General features: G+C 46.4%; 1 protein-coding gene across 3 annotated transcripts in view; it reads right to left on the bottom strand.

Annotated features, from left to right (window-relative positions):
• PDCD11 (programmed cell death 11) overlaps positions 1–20,645 on the bottom strand; it is a 627,216-nt gene that overhangs the window by 370,613 nt on the left and 235,958 nt on the right. For all 3 annotated transcript variants that reach the window (XM_078643694.1, XM_078643695.1, XM_078643696.1), the window contains exons 16-17: positions 12,893–13,063; positions 9,290–9,509 (exon numbers count right to left, since the gene is read on the bottom strand). In XM_078643694.1, coding sequence (XP_078499820.1) covers positions 9,290–9,509; positions 12,893–13,063 — 391 coding nt within the window. The remainder of the gene's footprint in view (positions 1–9,289; positions 9,510–12,892; positions 13,064–20,645) is intronic.

Raw genomic sequence — 20,645 nt, 5'->3', positions numbered from 1 at the left:
TCACTGGAGAAGGTAGTAATTAGTCGAAATTTTCCCTCACTGTTATTTGAATCACCAAGAACCACCTTTTTATGCTTAAGCAAATCCCTTCTTTGCAATACATTAACCTTTTCAAGTGCTGCATTAAGGGTTTCTTGGCTATATCCTCTAACCAGAAAACGGTGTATACTTTCTCTGGCAGCCCTTTGAAATTCCCTTTCATCAGAACAATTCCTCTTGATTCTGAGGAGTTCCCCATAGGGGATACTTCTCACCAGGTTAGTGGGATGACTGCTGGTTGCCTGTAGAACAGAATTCCCGGCTGTTTCTTTACGAAAGAGCCTGGTTTTTAGACGGCCGCTCTCCACATAAATATTAAGGTCTAGATAGTTAACTGATGTTGAACTCACTTCTCCAGAGAATTCAAGATTCACCACATTGGTGTTCAAAACCTTAATATACTCTTTGGCCATCTCCAATGGTCCGTTCCATACGATGAATAAATCATCAATGAAACTGTACCATTTTACGATGTTCTTGGTCCGACGAACAGGTTCGCGTATTTGTTGAATTCTGTTTATGCAATAACATTTTTCTTTTCAAAAAACAACTCTATAAGCAAATCTCTGGGACAGCGATGGGCACCTGCTTCGCCCCTAGCTACGCGAACCTGTTCGTCGGCTGGTGGGAGGAGCAGGTGGCCTAGAGCATGACCAATCAGGAGTGGACCAAGAACATCGTAAAATGGTACCGTTTCATTGATGAGCACATGAGAGCGATAGCTAAGTGTGATGAGTCTTATCCTGTCACCAGACATTTTGATAAGGAACATCAACAGGACAGGGATGTCTTATCATACTTCTGTTTAGATCATGTGATGGACAATCCCCGAGAGGTTGACAGGATTCTAAGATTAAGACGATTAGAGTCCCGTTATATAATTGATTTATGTACTAAGACACCACGTGGGCTCAACAGTCATGAAGAACTTGCTATACATTTGGGTGATTGAGATGAACTGTTTATTTTACTATGATTCAGCTGCATTCCAACTTTAAATGTGGTTTTAAATTTAAATGTATTTTCAGCCAGAATGAACTGATGAATGGTTGAGTTAGATGCTTTAATGTATTTATGCCATACGTCAAACTTTTACATGATTCTCTAAAATTCTTTTATTCCTTCCTAATTCTCTATATCATTCCTTTTGTATCCCCTATCATCATGTCGTCTAGAGGGCAGCATAGTGAACATGTGTTCCATGCTAGCATATTTGAGGACGATTTCTGAATTGCAATCATGGAGGCCAATTTCACTGAGTATTTATTACATCTAGAGTTATGCCCATCCAGGGCTTGATTGAATATGGTGAACAGATTGAGAGTAGCCCATACAGGGCGTAATTGTGTATTTGTATATAATTGTGACTTTCGTATATATTTATGTTCGAATGTAAAACAGTTTAGCTATTTAAAGATGGCGCTGGTAAAAGGCTACCGATGTGGGGGTTAGTCCTTTTACGATGTTCACATCGGAAGTGGGGATGTTTAAATACTGTGGTGACATGGCGTTCCGGTAAACATAGAGAAAGGTCTATCCGAAACGCGTCTGTTTATTTGGCTGTGTTACTTGAATAAACTGATGGTAACCAGTCCCTAGGAGTGCGGTTCCTTTTTGGCGCAAGCCTTGGTGAGAAGGAAATGGAGCTTATATATATATATATATATATATATATATATATATATATATATATATATATATATATATATATATATATATACACACATATACACACACACACACACACACACACACACACACCCACAGATGTATACACACATACATATATACACATACACACACATTTATATATTAAGGTGCCATGAAGTGAGGGGCAGTGAGACCATTCGCTCCTCTACTGACAGGTCTTTTGTAGTTCAGTCAAGAACATGGACTTCCTGGTGTGAATCTTGGCAGTGAAGGTTGAGTAGTAAAGATTCACTTGTGACCCTCCCACCTCTCCGGTGGTGGAAGGAAGTTGCAAAAACAGAAAAAATTCTGAAGATGGCGACTGCATAAAAGGGCATTGTGGGCTTACCCTGAATGTCATAATGAGGCCTCCACACCTCTGCCCATGGCCAACGCCCAAAATGTTTTCCTTCATACACAGTTTCCATACCCACCCACAAGATGGCAGAATAATGCACAACATGTTTGTAGGAAGCTGGCGCTTTATATGATATAGTAAAGAGTCCAGGGGTTCCCTTATGAGTGGACCGGGGCATGCTATAGCAATCCCAAAGTGCTCTGTTAGTGGATAGTGTGGTCGAGCAGGATTAGGCTTAACACAGAGGAGTGCAAGACATCTGAAAATACTCACTACGGTCAATAAACGAGACTTGACTCAGATGCACACCAATTTATAAAAACAGCAAGCATCTTTATATATGTTTAGGCATCAGAAGAAAATCATTCAGGTAAATACGTTTTTAAATAGAAATATTTTTTTTAAATCTATTTTATTGGCATTTTAAAAAATAAACAACAATCACAATCATTGGCATTTAGTATCAGCAGTAGATATACAGACTGTGTTCATAAAAACAATGTTAGGAATACATAGATAAAAAGCATCGCTTATAAATAACAAAAGATCCAGATCGCAATGTCGTGCATCGGGGAACCCATTTACTCCGAATGAGCTGACATCCTCCCCACTGTCCAGGGGGCCCCTGCTGGCCACTCCACCAAAGACCATTCCGCCTCCCAGCCCGTAGTGTGTCAGTGTTAGTCAGTCTGTGAGTTGGTATCTACTGTCCCAGTCAGAACTCCTCCATTCGTCGGGCTATTTTCGTCCCCATCCTCCGCAGCTTCGCGTACATATCGTCTATCGAGAAACAGGTACCAAAAGTTTTTGGGCCTATTACGAGGGGGCAGTAAGTCGCTATAGAGCTCCGTCTGCGTACTACAATACGTCATTTCCCTGTTCCACTGCGCTAGTGTAGGGGCCGGGCCTCGCATCCATTTGAGGGCGACACATCGTCTAGCAAGAAGGAAGGCCATATCAACCAGTCTTCTGTGTACCGGGCTTAAGGGCTTGGAATAGCCCAGTATAGCTAATAATGGGTCAGGAGTCAATGTCAGCTGCGTGATCTCGTTCACTTCTTTGTACACTGAGTGCCAAAATGTTAGGATGTCTGGGCAAGGCCAAGCAACATGTAAAAAGTAAGCACGTTGATCCCCACATCTCTCACAATTAGGGCTGTCCCTCAATCCGTACCTATGCAATCTTTCAGGGGTGTACTAAATTCTGTTTAGGTATTTAAAGTGCAGTAGCCTATTGCGTCCATTCAGAGATATCCTTCTCGTACTCGCACAGCAGTACTGCCATGTCTCTTCCCCTAGGTCAATCCGTAAGTCAGCTTGCCACGCTAGCCTCGGTTTGGCGTATTCCGCTGTCCTCTCAGAGAGGGCAATACGGTACAAGTTGGTTATTAATTTAACAGGGGTCTTCGCATTGATAATGTAGTCAAAAGCCGTAACTACCGTGGGTTCCTCCATGTCTTCCCCTAACAGGTCCCGGAGAGCGTGTCTCACTCTGTGGAACTGGAAGCGCGATAGCAGAGAATAGGGATAGTCATCTGTTTCGATCTCACTCCAGCTGCGGGCCCTGCCCTCTGCGAACAAATCACCCATTGTATGTATATGCAGCCCTCTCAGAGCTTCTACAACCCCTTTACCCCTAATTGGGGACAGCCAGTCGCACCAAGCCATGGGCGCCTTCGTGGCATAAAGTAGACTGAATGCTTGGGTGTCCATCATGTGGTCCACGCACTAGTGACTGCATTCAGGGAATCTAGGAGACCCTTTTTTCGGTCCTGGGGTCTGGACGACAGTGCTGGCAAGGCTGTCGGGTCCACCACAATCGATTCAATACGTATGTGTGGAATATCCACTGGGCCGTGTATCCAGTGATAAGCGTGTGCGCTATGTGCCGCGCGATAATAAAGCTCCAGATCAGGGGCATTCAGTCCTCCCGTTGCGTACGGACGCACCAGTATCCCGGCCCATGCTAGCCGGACCATTAACGATTGCAGTTGACGGAAGAAGTGGCTCGATAACACCATCGGGATATTGCTAAATAAGAACAAAAAACACGGCAGCACGATCATTTTCATCAGGGAGATCCGCCCCAGCAGCGATAGCGGTAGGGCAATCCATTTTTCGACATCCCCCTCTAGCTTAGAGATGGCTTTCCCATAGTTCTCCCGTAAGACTACTTCCGAATCCGTGTGTAGGCGGATCCCCAAGTATCGTACCGCGTCCGTAGTCCATTGGATGAGGTATTCCGGGTCAAAGGGCCATGTAACGGGCGTAAGCGGGAACATGAGGGACTTCTTCCAATTAACATGGATGCCCGAGAGAGAGCTGAATAAGACCACTTCGCGAAGCACCGCCGACAAGTGAACTTCCGGATCTCTGACATATAAGAGGGTATCGTCCGCGTACGTTGACACAATCAAGTTATATGTGGGGAATCGGATGCCCCTATGACTGTGGTACTCGCGCAGGCGAGCGGCTCGGCTACCAACGCATATAGTATTATAGTATAGGGGAAAGGGGGCATCCCTGCCTCGTGCCTCTCCGTATCTGTATGGGGTCCGTGATGAGAGAACCTATTCGTATACGGGCAGTCGGGGAGGTGTACAGCTTGTCAAACAGCTGTAGGAACAGCTCTCCTACACCCATGCGGCTTAAGACCGGTCTTCGGAAAGGCCATTCAACAGTCGAAGGCCTTTTCCATGTCGAGGAAGACCGCTATCGCAGAGACCTCCGGGCGTGTATGCTGGACCGCCGTAAAGACCGTCCTAAGGTCATAGGTGAGATTACTAGTGGGGACAAAGCTAGCCTGTTCCAGGGCCACCAGTGTAGTTACCATGGGGGCGAGGCGATTGAATACTAATTTAGCGAAGATCTTCGCATCCACGTTTAATAGCGACAGGGGACGGTACGAAGTACAGTCGCCCGGGTCCTTACCAGGTTTGAGAATAGCTACCAGTATAGCCTCTCGCAGAGTAGGCGGCATAGTGTCCGTATCTGCCATATCCTCGCAAAGGGTGTGCAGATGGGGTATCAGTAAATCCGAGTAAGTCTTGTAGAAGGAAACAGTGAGGCCGTCACTTCCCGGCACGCTACCAGCCTTCATTGCTGACAATGCCCACACTATTTCCTCCCGCTCGATCAGGCGTGTCAAGAACTCGCGGTGGGTATTGGAAAGCCAGGGGAGCTCTATGTAGGTAAGATAATCAAGTAAACCTTCCTCTGGGGTGGGGCCTCTTGAGGCATACAGTGTAGCATAATACTCCCGAAAACTCTCTGCGACTTGTGCGTCCGAAAGCAGCTGTGATTGGGGACCTCATTAAAGGTGTCGTCATTCTGCCTCTGCTCCGCTTTGCCATTTGCGCAAGCACCGTGTCAGGGCGCTCCCCCTCACCGTACGATCTAGCTATTGCATATTTTCCTAAGTGCTTGACTTCAGAGTCGGCCTCTTCGTTGTATTCACGTATTGTTTGAGCTAGTTCACGGGCGAGGGTCTCGCTACCATCGTGCAAGCGTATCTGTTCTAGTTCCGTAAGTTTTGTTTCTAAAGTGCGAAGCCTGTCCCTAATCTATTTGAGGACCCCCGAATGTTTTGAGATGGTGATCCCCCTGACATACACCTTGAACGTCTCCCATATAGTCTGAAACGAATCGACAGAGCCCACATTGGTTTCAAAGAATATCTCAATGGCCGCTGCCAGTTCTTCCCTGAAAGTGGCATCCAGTAATGAGTATGGAGGGAAGCGCCAGGCAAACGGCAGGATACGCCGCGTCGGCGCATCTATCGTCAGCAGTATAGGAGAGTGGTCTGAATATGTACGCGGTAGTATAGTGCAGTTCTGAATCGCCCGGGTCAGATGTGCGGTGGCAAGCCAATAGTCTATCCTGGTGTGTATGTTATGTGGGGCCGAGTAATGTGTGTAACCACCTTGGGTAGGGTATCTGTACCTCCAGACGTCACATAAGTCCAGCCTAATCATGTGCGCCTCTAGCGCTCTAGCAGAAGCCGAGGGACGACGTTCGGGACCATCTGATCTATCAATGTGGGGTTGTCTGGTCATATTAAAATCGCCCCCCCCCCCCCCCCGAGTATATATACCCTCCCGAGTGCGCTGTGACCTTGGCCGCTAACTCTGTGTAGAAGTCCGGATGGTCATAATTGGGGCCATAGGTGTTCACTATGCAGAGCTCCATACCCTTACCGCAGCACCTCGCTATTGTGTGGCGTCCGTCTCTATCAGTCTCTAGGGGCGTCATTCTCAAGAGCGTATTCGGGTTGACCCACGTAAGCACCCCCCTGGCGTGCGATGTAAACGCAGCTGCGTGTATATTACAGATAAAGCCCCTGTATCGTAGTATGTGGCTGTCTGGGTGTAAATGCGTCTCCTGTAATAATGCGAAATCAACGCCATGTCTCGCAAAGTATTGCAAAACCTTCCGGACCTTCCTGTGGTCATTAAGACCCCGAACATTCTAGGTTATCATCGTTAAAGTGTCCAAATTGTCCCCAGATGTGGTCATCCTATCTACAGCGGTTTGTGTGCATGTCTCAAATGCCTGATCAAACATCCTAACATTGTATCGTGCCTTAGTCATGCGAGGTAACTTGCGAAAAACACCCTCCAACTGCAAACATTCCCCTCGGCGCGCAAACTGGACTCTACAGCGCCGTCCCACCCCCCCCACCACCACTCCCACCCATGCTCAAAACCCCTAAGAGACAAACAAAACCGTTTCAAACTCAGTGGGATACACACAAGGGCAAAGGTAGCCAACAATATGCAAGCTCTCTGTAAGGCCAAATCATAGAGCCGCCCGCCCCACCCCCGTCTCAATGGAAAAGCGGCATGCGTGTAACCTAAAGCACAATCATGGAGCACTCCAGGCTGGGCAATAGTAAATATGCAATCACATCATACACCAGTAAACAGCATAGTACGCTATAATGACCTACAATCCACAAAGATCTATAACAACAGTACATAACTGAATGTATGTACAGCTGTGATCCTGGACTCTCCCGCTGGTGCACACCCATGCCTAGTCAGCACCCCTAGTACCCAACTGCGCAACCCCCCCCGCAATCCGCTGCCTAAATCACATAAACCCTCCAATTGAGCGAAGGTGCATCATGACCAAAGCCTTACCACGTACCCGTGTCCCCTTCCCTCCCCCACCACCCTGCACACTACAATGCAAATCATGTTGCTTATCTGCAAGAGTCGCAGCTAGTCCTGTTCATCCATTGAGCCTCCCGCAGCTTCATCCGCCCTATTCGGGGAGGAGCGGCTCTCCTTCCGCCAATCCTTAAGGGCCCTCTGCAGGGCCTTAGGGTCCGTAAAGATCATGGATTTCCCCTGTCTGTTTATTCTTAGCTTCGCAGGATGCAACATCACATAATCCGCGCCCATCAGAGCGTAAAGATCCTATACGTGGAGGGGGGAGGGGGGACAGGCGGACACCCCCAGGGCCATAAAATGTCCCAGGGTCTGCAGCAATGCACCAAGGCCACGTGGGGTATCTCACAGCCGCTGTCGCCGTGCCCTTATGTGAAATCCGCGCTCCACTGCGCCGCACCACCGTCCGTATGGCTACCGGCACTAGCACAGCACACTTCTCTTGTAGAACCGCTGCATTAGGCACCCAGCGCCGCCCAAGGCTACAATGCCGGCACAGGGCGCCACAGCTCTGTCGGCTCTCCACACCCCAGTCTGGGGCCCCCACTGCACCCTCAGCGTCACCTCATGTAGCCACCACAGGAGTCTCAGGGCTCTCTTAGGCGCGGGGGTACGCTCAGACCACAGCCGGGGCCGCAGCGCCCCTTCCAGGACCGCAGATCGCGCTGCGCCGTCCACCGCCGCCGCTCTCGCTCCCAGGCTCACCTGCACAATACATGATATACAAGCAGGGGCACACAGGCTGTCACTTTTCTCCAGGCATGGTCGCGGCCCAATCCTCTATGTCGGGCAGAGCACCCCGGGCCTCATGAGCTTGATCACCGCCTCCCAGCACCGTAGGCGCCGCCCGTTACAGCGGCGCACACCTCTGTTCCCGCACGGACTTTCGGCCCAGAAGGCCCGGGCTGCAAATAACCCCCTCCGCAACAGGCACTCTTCCGGAGCAGCGGAGGCTCCGCCGGCAGGCGTGGGGAGAAGGCCTCTCCGGGACTCCTCGACCGTCATGGCCCCCTCCGTCAGATTCAGGCAGCCGCACCGCCTACGTCGGACCGCCTCCTCCGCCCAGGCAGCTGGTCTCAATCCCCGTTCGCGCCAGTAGGCTCCAGAGTCCGCTACACAGACAGCGGAGGGAGTGCGGGGGACCTGGTTAGCATGAACCCAATGCACTTCCAGTCAAAATCACATCAGTTATCAGGCAAAAAGTGGGGGTGACCCTCTCAAAAAGGGCTACTTTCCTACAATGCTAATCTAGAGGCATTTTAACTGCTAAACTATTGTTACAGGTAAGTAAACAGTTTCTGCTCAAACTGTGTGCTTGGAAATGAGAGCTCTCAGAAAATGTCAAGTCAACCGTACTATATCTTGTCTTATTATCCAGCACACTGATTAAAGTCAAAACAACTACCACATTGGATCTTTTGTAGGCATTACATGGGAGGCGGGTCAAGAGGTTATCTTCATTTAAACAAAAGTGTCATGGCATTAATGTGCAGTCAATATTGGTGACAGAAAGCCTTCAGTGATCCTCCAAAGTACTGATGTTCAAATATCCGCCAATGTGGTACCTGCTAGGCACGCCCATGTAAAGTGTGCTGTAACAAGGTATAGCAAGTAGACATTTGTGTGGGGTGTATTTTAATTAAGTCTATAAACCATCTGACTAGTTTATCTTTTGCTAAAGCATGTGTTTTTGGCTGTAGCATTAGCTACAATAAACAGGCAAGTTAGACGTTTTTCACCTTAACATCATACCGTAAAGCCTTTTCAACATTGTCTGTCTGGAAAGCCAGGTCGGTCTAATTGTGTGGATTTAAAAGAAAGCTGACAATGACAGTTTGACGGAGATCGACTTTTGAGATTATTTTTCATGTTAACTGCTGCAGAACTGGGAGGGAAAAGGACGATGACTTTGCATATGTTGGCAGAGTGATGTTAAGTATGGGAGTGCTTGATCTTTCATTGGATCATAGTGGAATGGGGGATTGATTACAAATAATACACAGAAAATGGATATAAAACATAATAAAACTTACCTCTGCTGCCCAACAATGTCCTGATAAAAAGTAGTTCCTGGAAACACTGGTTCAGTAAGGAGAAACTCTCTCCAGCACTGTCACCTGAACTGCACTCAGACACCTTCAGGTTCAGCAGGATACGCTTCTTTTCCTCTTCAATGTTTGTTACCTTCGCAACCACCGTTTGCCCGACTACAAAGTGGTCTTCGGTATTTGTCACAAACTTATCACACATGGCCTGCGGAGAAATGTGTAAAAGAAGAAAGGTTTATAGTTGTTTAAATATGGGAACCTAAAGTGCAAAGAGCTGAAAAAGAAGTCTAAATTCCAAAGCGTAGTGTAGTTCTATTATTACTGTTCTAGGATTTTGAGTTGACCACCTCACCATATCGGACAGTCTTACTTAAAATGGATGACGGTACTGGATGGTCAGGGTTGCAGCTGTGGGTCTTTATGCCCACACTTGTTCACTGAGTCTATTCCCTATTTACTACTCAGGGTGCTAGACAGAGAGCCCAACCTATAGCTCAGTTTTCCATATCCTCACCATGACCTCTGCCTCCCTGGGTTTTGGGATGTGAAAGGCATTTTCTGTACTTCTCTAGCCCTTCTCTTGTTCATGTAGCTTCTAAAGTGGATTCTTTAAAGCAGTAACCCCCCCTCATCTAGCTATGAATAACACCTTTCTAGGGCGAGGTCTTTGTGCACCCTCAAGGCTTCATAGCTCTTCTCCTCTGCAGCTGCAGCCTGCCTTAGTGCATTACAAAGTTTTTCTGAGGGGACAAAATCAACAGACGCTACAATAATTTCCCATTCCATGGTTATGTTGGAATTGCATCCTTCTGCTCTTAATCCTAATGCTGCTACCCACTGCTTGCCAGTACATAGAGAAAATGTAAAGGACATTCTTTCTCACATATTTTATAGTTTCTGTCTATACATATTTTTGCAAAACAATGGAAACAAGTTAAAATGGGCCCATGGGAATCACTAACCTGGTAATGGGATACTGAGACCTGTTCTCAAAATAAGTATGCTAAAGAAGCAGGTAAAACTTGAGGTTATGTACACCAAAACTACGCGCAAGCCAATATGCTGTAAGAAGGTATATGAGATCAAGATCCAGATTGGAGCGGAGACCTACACCCCCTTTCAAACTTCTATGGAGGTTTATGAGGCTAAAACGGAAGCGGATAGGTAGCCTGGACAGGGGTTCAGGGATTTTAGGGCATATCCATCATGTACCACAGAGAGTGAATCATCAGTTTGGGCCCAACAGTGTGAGAGGAGGTAAGCCCTCCTTCTCCACCAGAGTGGAGAACACCCCCTAAAATTAGAGCCCTGAGGGGCTCCCTGTGGAGCCCCTCCCCTGGGACTAGGTTTCAGAGTTAGATGTAAGAACCATATGTTTAGAGTGAAAGGAGGATCCGGCTGAAAAGCCTTCACCTACTGGCAATAAAGGCTGTGGTCTGGGTGATATTAATTAAATACCACTCAACAATGTCTGTGACCATGCCTGTTTTCAACTACTAAAGGACCTAGTGGAGGAGGAGCATAAGACTACGATTTTCTTCTGGGTCCTCACGATTCGGATTCAGACTTCAGTCACATCTGCCTTACCAGGCAGAACCAGTGTTCATGGTCTTTGAAGCAGTGCACATGTGTTCCTGCAACACAAGCAGTTCCCGCCTAGGCACTTTTTAGCTTCGGATGAGCGCAAACCTATACTCAGTCTGCAAACAGGGAGAATTAGCAGTCAAAGTCATGACAAGGATGTAGTCCATAGCTTGTCTTGAAGCATTGCCATGACCCTACTTGATCGACCAAACTGATTAAATTTCATATTGGAGGGCATTTAGTCTCCTAGTCCTTATGGAATGTCTAAGTTTTACCATTTTGGGAAGCTGCAATCAACTTAAGAGAATGAACTGGTGGGTTCCAAAAGTAAGGGATTGCTTTACCTGCCCAATATATGTTGCTCAGAAACTTTGCAATAGCTGGTGTGAAGTGTGGCTTATTTTGGTGCCCGTAGATTGCTGGAGGTCTTGGAGCTTGAAGGCACGCAAGGGCTTCGGCGAAAGGGCCAAGAAACAGCCAGAGCAAAAGCGATTACATTTGCTGGTAGGGACACCTTTTTCTTACTGGATAAATATTCAAGACCGTTCAATGGCCCGGAGAAGCAACAAAGTTTTGGATGTAAATCCTTATACTCACTAGAAGAGGTATCAGGGTTGGTGTCTGCTTTCAACACTCCCCCCCCCCCCCCCCCAAAAAAAAAGAGTGCCTATATATAAGACCGAAGACCGTGGACTGGAGTAGAACAGCTGGGCCGGGGACAATATTGACAGAACAGATGGGGAGAGGGTGTCAGGTAGTCTGGATTCAGCTTGATTTATACAGTTACAGATTGATCCTCCAGTGTTTGGAGCTAATCTAGGACCCACATCCTTGAAGGTGTTAAACAGAGGAGCCAGTTCCAGGAAGCCTGCTCAATTTCCACTGAAGGCATGCATCCAGGAATAAGCCTGAATCAAGGAAGCCATTAGCATAATGGGCAAGCCAGGATCCAGGAAAGAGGGTCAGCTCTTACTGGTATAGAGAATCCCACTCTCTTCATAAGAAGAGAACCACAGAGGAACCCAGACACAATGAGATTCTGTGGAGATGGACCATCAGTCTCAAGGGTACCCCTATGGTTCATAGTACAGCCCACAGATTCTGGTGCAAGTTCCTGTCCCTTTAGGATCTGAGGACAAGAGAGGAGGGGCGTGCCACATACTCACAGGTCTTGCGCTGCACCATTGTTGGAGGACCCTACTAAAGAAAATCCTCCCAACAGTCAACACAAGAGGCCAACACTTGACATTTTCATGCCGTTTGGCATCTGTACTTGTCACACCACCTCTGGTTAAGGGGGAGGAGTAAAATCTCACATGTGTATGGAAGAAGGCAAGCCACTTCTACTTCCTCTTGCAGTGATATCCCTTGTTCACCCCTTTTCTGCATTTCAAGTTTAACTAATGGGGACTAAGCGAGAATTAGACTTAATCGGAATGGGAGGGGAGGAGTTGGGAGTTTTTAGGCTGCAAAAGCAAAAGGTCTCCAGCAAGATGTAGGCTTTACTTTATGATACTAAATCAAGTCAGCACTATTGCACTCAAAAAGAGGGGTTCCAGAGTAGTTTCCACTCTCAGAGGAAGGGTGCTCAGTGGAACACACATTTTCCAAGACCTATACTCATCTTCTGACATCCAGAATGATTATTTGCAACATCTCCAAAAGCAGAAGGTTGTCATTACTCTATATGCATACTAGACTGTTATGATGGGACCTAGTAGCCGAGGTATTACAAAAAGCACAGTAGTGAACCAGATTACTATTCCCCAAACAGTAAATATTGGGGTTTTCAAGCAAATGTACTGTGCCAAAACACACAAACTGACTAAATATTTTTAATCTTGCGTTTGAAATGTTTTCCTAGGTTTGTCCCTCCGGTGGTACTCCACTCGCACAGTTCATATTTATTTTAATTGAAAATGCAATAAAGATAGCTTTTAAACAATGTGTAGCACAATATTGGAACCAAATTCAGCTTAAAAATAAAACACCACTCAGACTTACAGATTTTGGTGCCAATCCGCAGAGACCATGTGGGAACTCCACAAACACACCGTAGGACATGATGCTCCGTATGTAACCAGTTATTAGCATTCCTGTATGGATATCAGAGAAGTCCTTCACAATATTTCCGTCCTCATATGACGATATCAAAGAAAGCTTCCTACACACAGTCTAATCATAAGTCAAGGAATAACTTGCGAACACTTCAATCACATAACAAAATTTGCTCCTAAGCTACGGGCATGTTTGTGAAATGCATCTTATTCAGTACAACGGTAAATAAACTAAATGTTACTTTACCTGTAAGCATCTGTTCTCTTGAGTACTATATGGACCGGACCAATTCCCTCCCCCAAAGCTCAGCAGTTGTTAGTAGCCTTTGCCAAACCCTGCAAAAGCCTTTTTTCGAAGAAAAACAACTTACAGACAGACATCAGAACCCAACACTAGATGGCAGGAGTATGCAGAGCATGCGCATCCCCAGCAACACATGCTACAAGTTTTTATTTACAAAGTAAATATGATTCATATGTTAAATCAAACTCACTGTGAGAAGGAAAACATATAGAACTGAATGTAGGAATATCTTAAATACATCAATCATGTTTGCAAAACCTTTCCGGTACTGGCAATTTTCTTCCATTCTGCGGGGTCCATCTACTGGGCCACAACATCTCACTCACATATTTAGGACCTGCCCACCACTCATGATACCAGCTGTTAGCTACTTTTAAGGGTTGGAGGCTTAACCCAAACACTTCAGGTCTCCTTGGCTAGGGTGGTTTATAGACTAAAGAGGGCAATTTGGAGACAGGGATGGCAAGGGTGTTCTACATACTTACAGACTTGGAGTAAGAGGGCAACACGGAATCCGTGGAGGACTGCATGCAAATCAAAAGAATATCACCAAATACATTAATGTATTCATCAAATGGATACAACTTCACACAAATTACCCATCCAGAGCCCTTTGCAAAACTGCTTCACATAAAGGAGCATGGTTGAGGTTCATCAAGTCAGCTGTTGACTCGAAGACTATAAATGACTGCCTTGCAAAACCTTAGTGAGCAAGATTGTACAGGCCCAAAAAGAGTCATGAGAAAGGTCGAGACCTTGTCCAGTCAGGCCCAGACTACATAAATGTGGTGATGGAAAGGAATTCGGAGTTCATTGTGGGCAGGTAAAAAAAGATCCTCTCTTAGGAGGATTAAGGCAGAAATTATTTTTATACTGAGGTCTTTAAGTGCCAACAAGAAGGAAAATTAAGTATTAAAGGATGAAAAATCAATACCCTCTTCCACACACCAGTCGGCAAAAATGTGCTTTCTTGCTGTCAAGACCAGATCCAGCACACTGTTTAGTAGCAAGCAAGTACGTATACATTTTTCATTCAATTTCAATGGACTAATCTGGAATTCTGGGGTACTCAGTAGCGATAAACTATACTGTGCAAGGAAACTAGAGGTGGAGTTGCATAAAGTCTGGGTAACTAACCTAAATCCCCACTGGCACAAAGAGGATACCATGTTCTGTGTTTTCTGAACCAGTCATGTAATGAGGGGAACTAAAACAAAGCAGACCAGATGAAGCACCTTTTCTATTAAGAAAGCACCCCTCAGGGATAGACCTCAGAGAAATTGCACTCAGCACAACAGGTTCCATTTCCTGCCGAATTCCGTGAGAGAAAATATTCAATTCTGGGATTTCCCACCTAGAATATATCTGCTAAATAAGTTTGCTGTAAAGTTTTCAACTGTTGATGGTGTAATACAGGGAATATAGATTGTAACAGGGAAAGGAAGGGTTTACTTAACATTGCAGCCCTCCTCAATAACTCCATTATATTAACTACCAAGCCCACCACATTTAAGGTCTTCAAACCTGATCCAAGCACTGTTTTATTTAAGTCACCCATTTGTGAAACAACAGTCTAGTTTATATCATAGCCCAATATAGTAGGAAGGCAACTACAGATTAATGTGAAGTAAAAAAAAAAAAAATCTTCAATAAGGTCTACCTAACTCACTAAGATGTCAACAATCCTGTAACACTACTCAACTTCCTTAATTTCATACATCTCCAAGTCATTCCACATTATTGCTCCATGCTCAAGCCAGACGAAAGACTATTAATAAGTGGTTTGACACAAACCAAATATATGTGGTAAACCGAACATGATGTATGCAGGCAGGAGCAATGCTAAAGAAAAACACATTTGACAAAATCTGAAAAGACAAGACATTGCCACACAGTCATTCTGAAAGCGAAGAACGAGAACTATGCAAAACCGATCGCTAAAGATCCATGATTATTTGGCTCTGCTAATCATTCAAAAATTCATATGATCAGGACCAGGCCTGGAAGTTTGGGCTGGATTGCTCCTATTGGAGCAGCGTCATGACTAATTGCATAAGGCTGGGCCCAAACTGAGGTGGCATAGTGGGCAAAAGAACAATGGTTTGGAATGCTCCCCTGAGTGATTGCCAGTGGTGAGACAAATTGCAAGTTGGTCTCCAAACAATCACCTTTTGTGTTTGAGGGATTTCTATCATAAACTGAATTTTACAACTGCCAAAAGAACAAGGTACAATATAATTTTCAAAAAAACATTCCATTTACTTGGAACATCTATTTTTTGAGAGGACATTGTAAGAGAAAACAACAACCATGTTATTGTATGCTGTACTGAAGTGCTGCCCATGATTATTTTGCATTTCAGTTCTTTTGCTGATGATCTGAATGTGGTAACTTTTGCTGCTTTCCCACCTCCTGGGGGTTGTATGCACCTTTTAAATAAATCCAGGAATGTTACTGTACAGGGAGGTATTTATGCTACAAGCTGCAACCTTCACAAAGGCTGGAATATTTGTATCTAGTAAGAAACATTTTGGGGTTGGAGCGGTCCAAAGAATTTACAGCGGTCCTGCACAGTTTGACTTTTTTGTGTGATTTGTCTGTTTGGCACATAAGGAGACATTACATCTCATAGTGAACTGCTTACTTTTCATGTCCTGGGAAAAACCTATAGAGCAACTCCAGGTATGCACAACCTGAGCCAGAGATCTAAATTCAATGGATATCCTGTTTCCAGACAAGTTAGTTGAACCCACCAAGCTATTTGTCATAGTCATATACCTATAGTTGCATAGACAATCCCTAGGCTTTGCTGGTCAAGAGCTAAGATGCAAATGAGAAAAGGTTTTCATCCAGTGGATCTAAACTTGTAAACTCGCTGTCAGGTGGAACACTTTGAAATGTGGTTGGTTGTGTCACAGAAAAAGTAGTGTGGACTTTTATAGTGCATCATTCGGATGTGCCCAGTGGAACTTGGCTTGCCTGCAGCTTGATAATGTTGCTTTGCCCAATGCAGAAGACAGTCTCTAACAAGCTAACACCTAAAAAAGAAAATATTTGTAAGGTGTAGATTTACTGCCCACATGGTGTCCTTGTGCCAGTGACAAATGTTTATGATTCCCTTCTGCAAAAAGGATAAATGTATCCACCTCGGATGTTCAGTGACGTAAGTCAAAGGGCCAGACAGAATTGGTTCAACCAGAGCACCATGGAAGGTCGGGTCAGGCACTGGACTCTGCTGTGTGCCGTGAAGGTTATATTATTTTTGTTAACCCATGCATCTGAAGCTCTGGAGGTTGTCGGGCAACTAAACCTAAAAAGGAAGGGTTTTGCATGTGTCCACAAAAGGAGACAGAACGACAATTTTGGGCATGTTTCCCACCTTTGTATTTTTATATATTTAAAGAAACTGCTGCTCATGCTCCTCGCCAGTAACTTATTCCTAACACCCGCCTGCAGCAAAGCATCGGCCAATGACTGCTTGATTCCTTAACTTCAAAGACAGAGACTGTATCCTAACAGAGGATTGGGCCCTCCCAGAACTCCGCTACCAGGAATCCGAAATCCTTATATTTCAGGATTACACCCAGGAAGTTCAGGCGAAGCGAAGGTTCTATGAGGCAGTTAAACAAAAGCTCAGGGCAATTAATCTTTCATACATGCCTCTGTTCCCAGCCACCTTTAAGTGATGCACACTAACAAAATGCATTTCTTTGTGACCCAAGAATCAGCCTGGGTCTGGCTCACTGAAGGGAAACAACTCCACAGACTGAGCCGTTGACCTAACCCTCGACTGGAACATCAGCAACAGTCGGGTTGGAGGTAGTGAAGTGATGATAAAGGACCCGTACCCGCTCGTGTCGGGGGCGATGCAACTCGCAGGACAACTAGTTCCCTGGCTCGTCGGTGCCACCAACCCAACACTGTGATCAGCGACTAGATACGGGGAGAGATACATCTATGTTAATCTAGTTGGGGACAGACAACGCAAGACGCCCTCACCTTCTTTGTCCACTGCTTGATTCGAACCAGCCTATGGTCAAGACATGGGGAAGCAGATGAACACTGCTCACAGGAGAACCTGGGTGCCACCTGCACAGTTGAGAACCAATGAAGGATATTGATCCTGCAATGTGGCGGGATCCACCAGTCCACACCTGAAGATGGACTGGTTTTAAGTTTTGTTGCAAGTTTCAGGGCGACAGATGCTTATACGGGGGAAGTATGGGGGTGGGGATTTCCCTTGAGAGTATGTTTCTACGGTTATAGTTTGTTACCTGCAATTGCAATTTTTGTCTTTTAGGTCGTCTCATGACACTAACACAACTGTACCCAATGTTGTATCACTACACCTTTCCATTAGAGCACTACACCCCAGAGCAGACAGCTCAGAATGTCCTCGTGGACCACGGGTGCAGTTCATACTGCCACTGCCTGATTTATCATTACATCTTTCCACTTTATGTCATGGAATGTGAACAGCCTTTAAGACTGTGCTAAATGCTTCGTAGTACTGCATTACGCCCACCGCTTCCCACCTTCGGTCCTGATGTTACAGGAGACACACCTTATGGGTACAATGTTTCCATTCCTGGCACGCCAGGGTTATGATCGAATTTATCATGCTGGCTACGCAAGGGGATCCCGAGAGGTGGCAAGTTTTCTGTGTTATGCCTTCCCAATTCCCTTTCGCTGGCACAAGAGAGCAACAGGCAAACTCCGGAAGGCCTGCTGAAATGTTTAGAGGACGTCAAGGAGTGGATGACCACCTCCTCCCTCAAACTAAACGGAGATAAAACGGAGCTCATGCTCCTGGGACCAGCCTCACCAGTGCCTTTCACCTCCTTATGGCCCCCCTGTCTGGGTACTCCTCCCACCCCTAAGGAAAGTGTAAAGAGTCTAGGAGTGTGGCTGGACAAAAATCTTTCTTTCTCCACCCAGGCCACCAAGTTGTCGGCCACATGTTTTGGCTTACTCAGAACACTGAGGAAGGTTCTCCCGCTTCTACCATTGGAAGCCAAACAGGTGGCAGTACAAGGCCTGATCCAGTCCCGTCTAGACTCGAACAACGCCCTATATGTGGGGGCCCCTGAGATGACTCTTCGGAAGTTGCAGGTGGCACAGAACTGTGCAGCCCGTACCCTGCTACAGATTCCACGCACCCAGTCAGCCAGACCCGGACTAAAAAGTCTACATTGGTTACCAGTAAGGCAGAGAGTGACATTTAAGGCACTATGTATTGCCCATCGGGCCTTCTGGAAGACAGGCCCAGCAATCAATGACAATCTAGTCATTCCTTACCACCCAAATAGAAACCTTCGCTCCACGGAGGCTTTCCTGGCGGTGGTACCCAGAGTAAGGAGAGCTAGGGCCGGAGGCAGGATGTTCTCCCTGAACACCTCGAAGTTGTGGAACGCACTTCCTCTACAACTCCGGTCCAACTCGAACCTGCTCTCATTCCGCAAACAGCTGAAAACCTTACTGTTTGCTAAATCCACCGAGTTCTAATCGCTTCTGCACTGCCCATCTCTGCCTACTTATTCAGCGCTTGGACGCCCTTGGGCAGCAATCGCGCTTAATAAATCCATATACAATACAATACAATACAATAATGGTTGGTACCTCACCCTCACTGGCGTGGTGGGGGTTGACCAATGAACCTTCTGTGTCTCTACACTCCCCCCACGGCGCTAGACTCCTTCCTTGAGCTCAGTGCAGTGATAGCATGGTTACAGGAGGATCTCACACTTATAAGGGGTGACTTCAACGTGGCCTATGCCCCTGCAGCTGAGTCCACCGGCCTCCCAACAGAGCATTGTTGTAGTGGTGCCTGGCATTTGCTCAACAGGGTGAATACATTGGGCCTATGAGATATTTGGAGACTCTGGAACCCTAGACAAAGACAGTATATACACACACACACACACACATCAGCTGCTCCCCGTAAACATGCATGTATATGACTTTTATGCTCCCTGCAGACTGTCTGTCTGTCTCCCAAGTACAGATTCTCCAACATGGAATTTCCAGTCAAAACCTCTGTGCTTCTGCAACTAGGTGCGACGAGCGATGCACGGCACCTTCAAGACGAACATACACCCACGCAGTGGAACAAGAAATAAATGGAGAAGTTAAAATCTTTGCAACTATCCTGGCCTCACGCCTCAAATGTGTTCTTTCCATTCTAATACACCCAGACCGATGTGGATTTATGCCAGCTAGGAGCAAGAGACACGGTTTGTGGCGCCTACACTTGGCCATCACTCATCACCACCTCCTTACACCCCAGTTAACATTGCTTCTCATTGATTTCAAGAAAGCTTTTGTCACAGTGGATTGGGGTCTATCTCTCAGGTTTTACAGAGGGCATGGTTTGGACCAAGGTTCCGCAATCTTGTCCATGTGCTCTACTGTATCTCTACCGCCCATGTGCGGATTAATTCGGTGGTCTCGGACAAGTTCTCCATACGCTGGGCGACTCAGGAGGGTTGCCCCTTATCTCCCCTCCCTTTCGTGCTAGTGATCGAGCCCCTTCCTCAACTTGTTTGATGCGATGCACAGGTCAGCATGGGCCACAGGCCATAATGACCGCATTGTATTATACCATGGACGATGTCCCCTTATTCTTTTATAAGACAGATAGCAGTGGCCCCTGCTGTCTCCAGCTTTTGCAGATCTTTGCTGAGGTTTCAGGAATGAACATCAATCCAGCCAAGTCAATCTTGGTACCACTGTCACCATCGAGAAGCTCTGTGGAATAGCAGATAACTATTCCAGTGCGTCGCTTGAGTTTCCGCTACCTGGGCATTCAGGTGGCGCTTCTTCCCGCACCAACATGGTCCCTTAACTTTACTGCTTTGGCCTGTAGGATCAAAGTAGACCTCAACAAGTGGCAGTCACTCCTGTTGAAAGTAATGGGTACGTTAGCCCCATACAAAATGATGGTGCTGCAACTGTTTCTTTATCTTTTTCAAAACATTCCACATATGCTGCCCCATCACTGTTTCATGAGATGGACTCAACGGCTATCTTCTTTCTATGGCACAACTCTAGACCACGCCTGGCCTATGTAACCTGTCAGTGCGCGCCATACAACGGGGACCTTGGTATGGCTAACCTGTACCTATATTATCTGGCATCGCAGCTCTTGGTATAAATGATTGGCTCAACGGGGGATGTTCTTATCCAGCCTACAGAGTGGAACTCACCTCACTAGGCTGCCAAAGAATCATGGTGATGCTCTGTGGAGCCACTGTCCCCGCCGCACTACCAGAGTTGACTCTGATGATCTTTCTTGGGTGGAGGGCTGCGTTTCACCAAACCGGATTGAGCGCTACACTCACTCAGCAGACTCGCATATGGCAGGGCACACGGTTGGGAGAGGTATACTCATTGTAAG

Source organism: Lissotriton helveticus, chromosome 5_1, assembly GCF_964261635.1.
Source record: "Lissotriton helveticus chromosome 5_1, aLisHel1.1, whole genome shotgun sequence".
In the NCBI taxonomy this organism is placed as follows: domain Eukaryota; kingdom Metazoa; phylum Chordata; class Amphibia; order Caudata; family Salamandridae; genus Lissotriton; species Lissotriton helveticus.
This window is presented reverse-complemented; position numbering and strand designations above follow the sequence as displayed.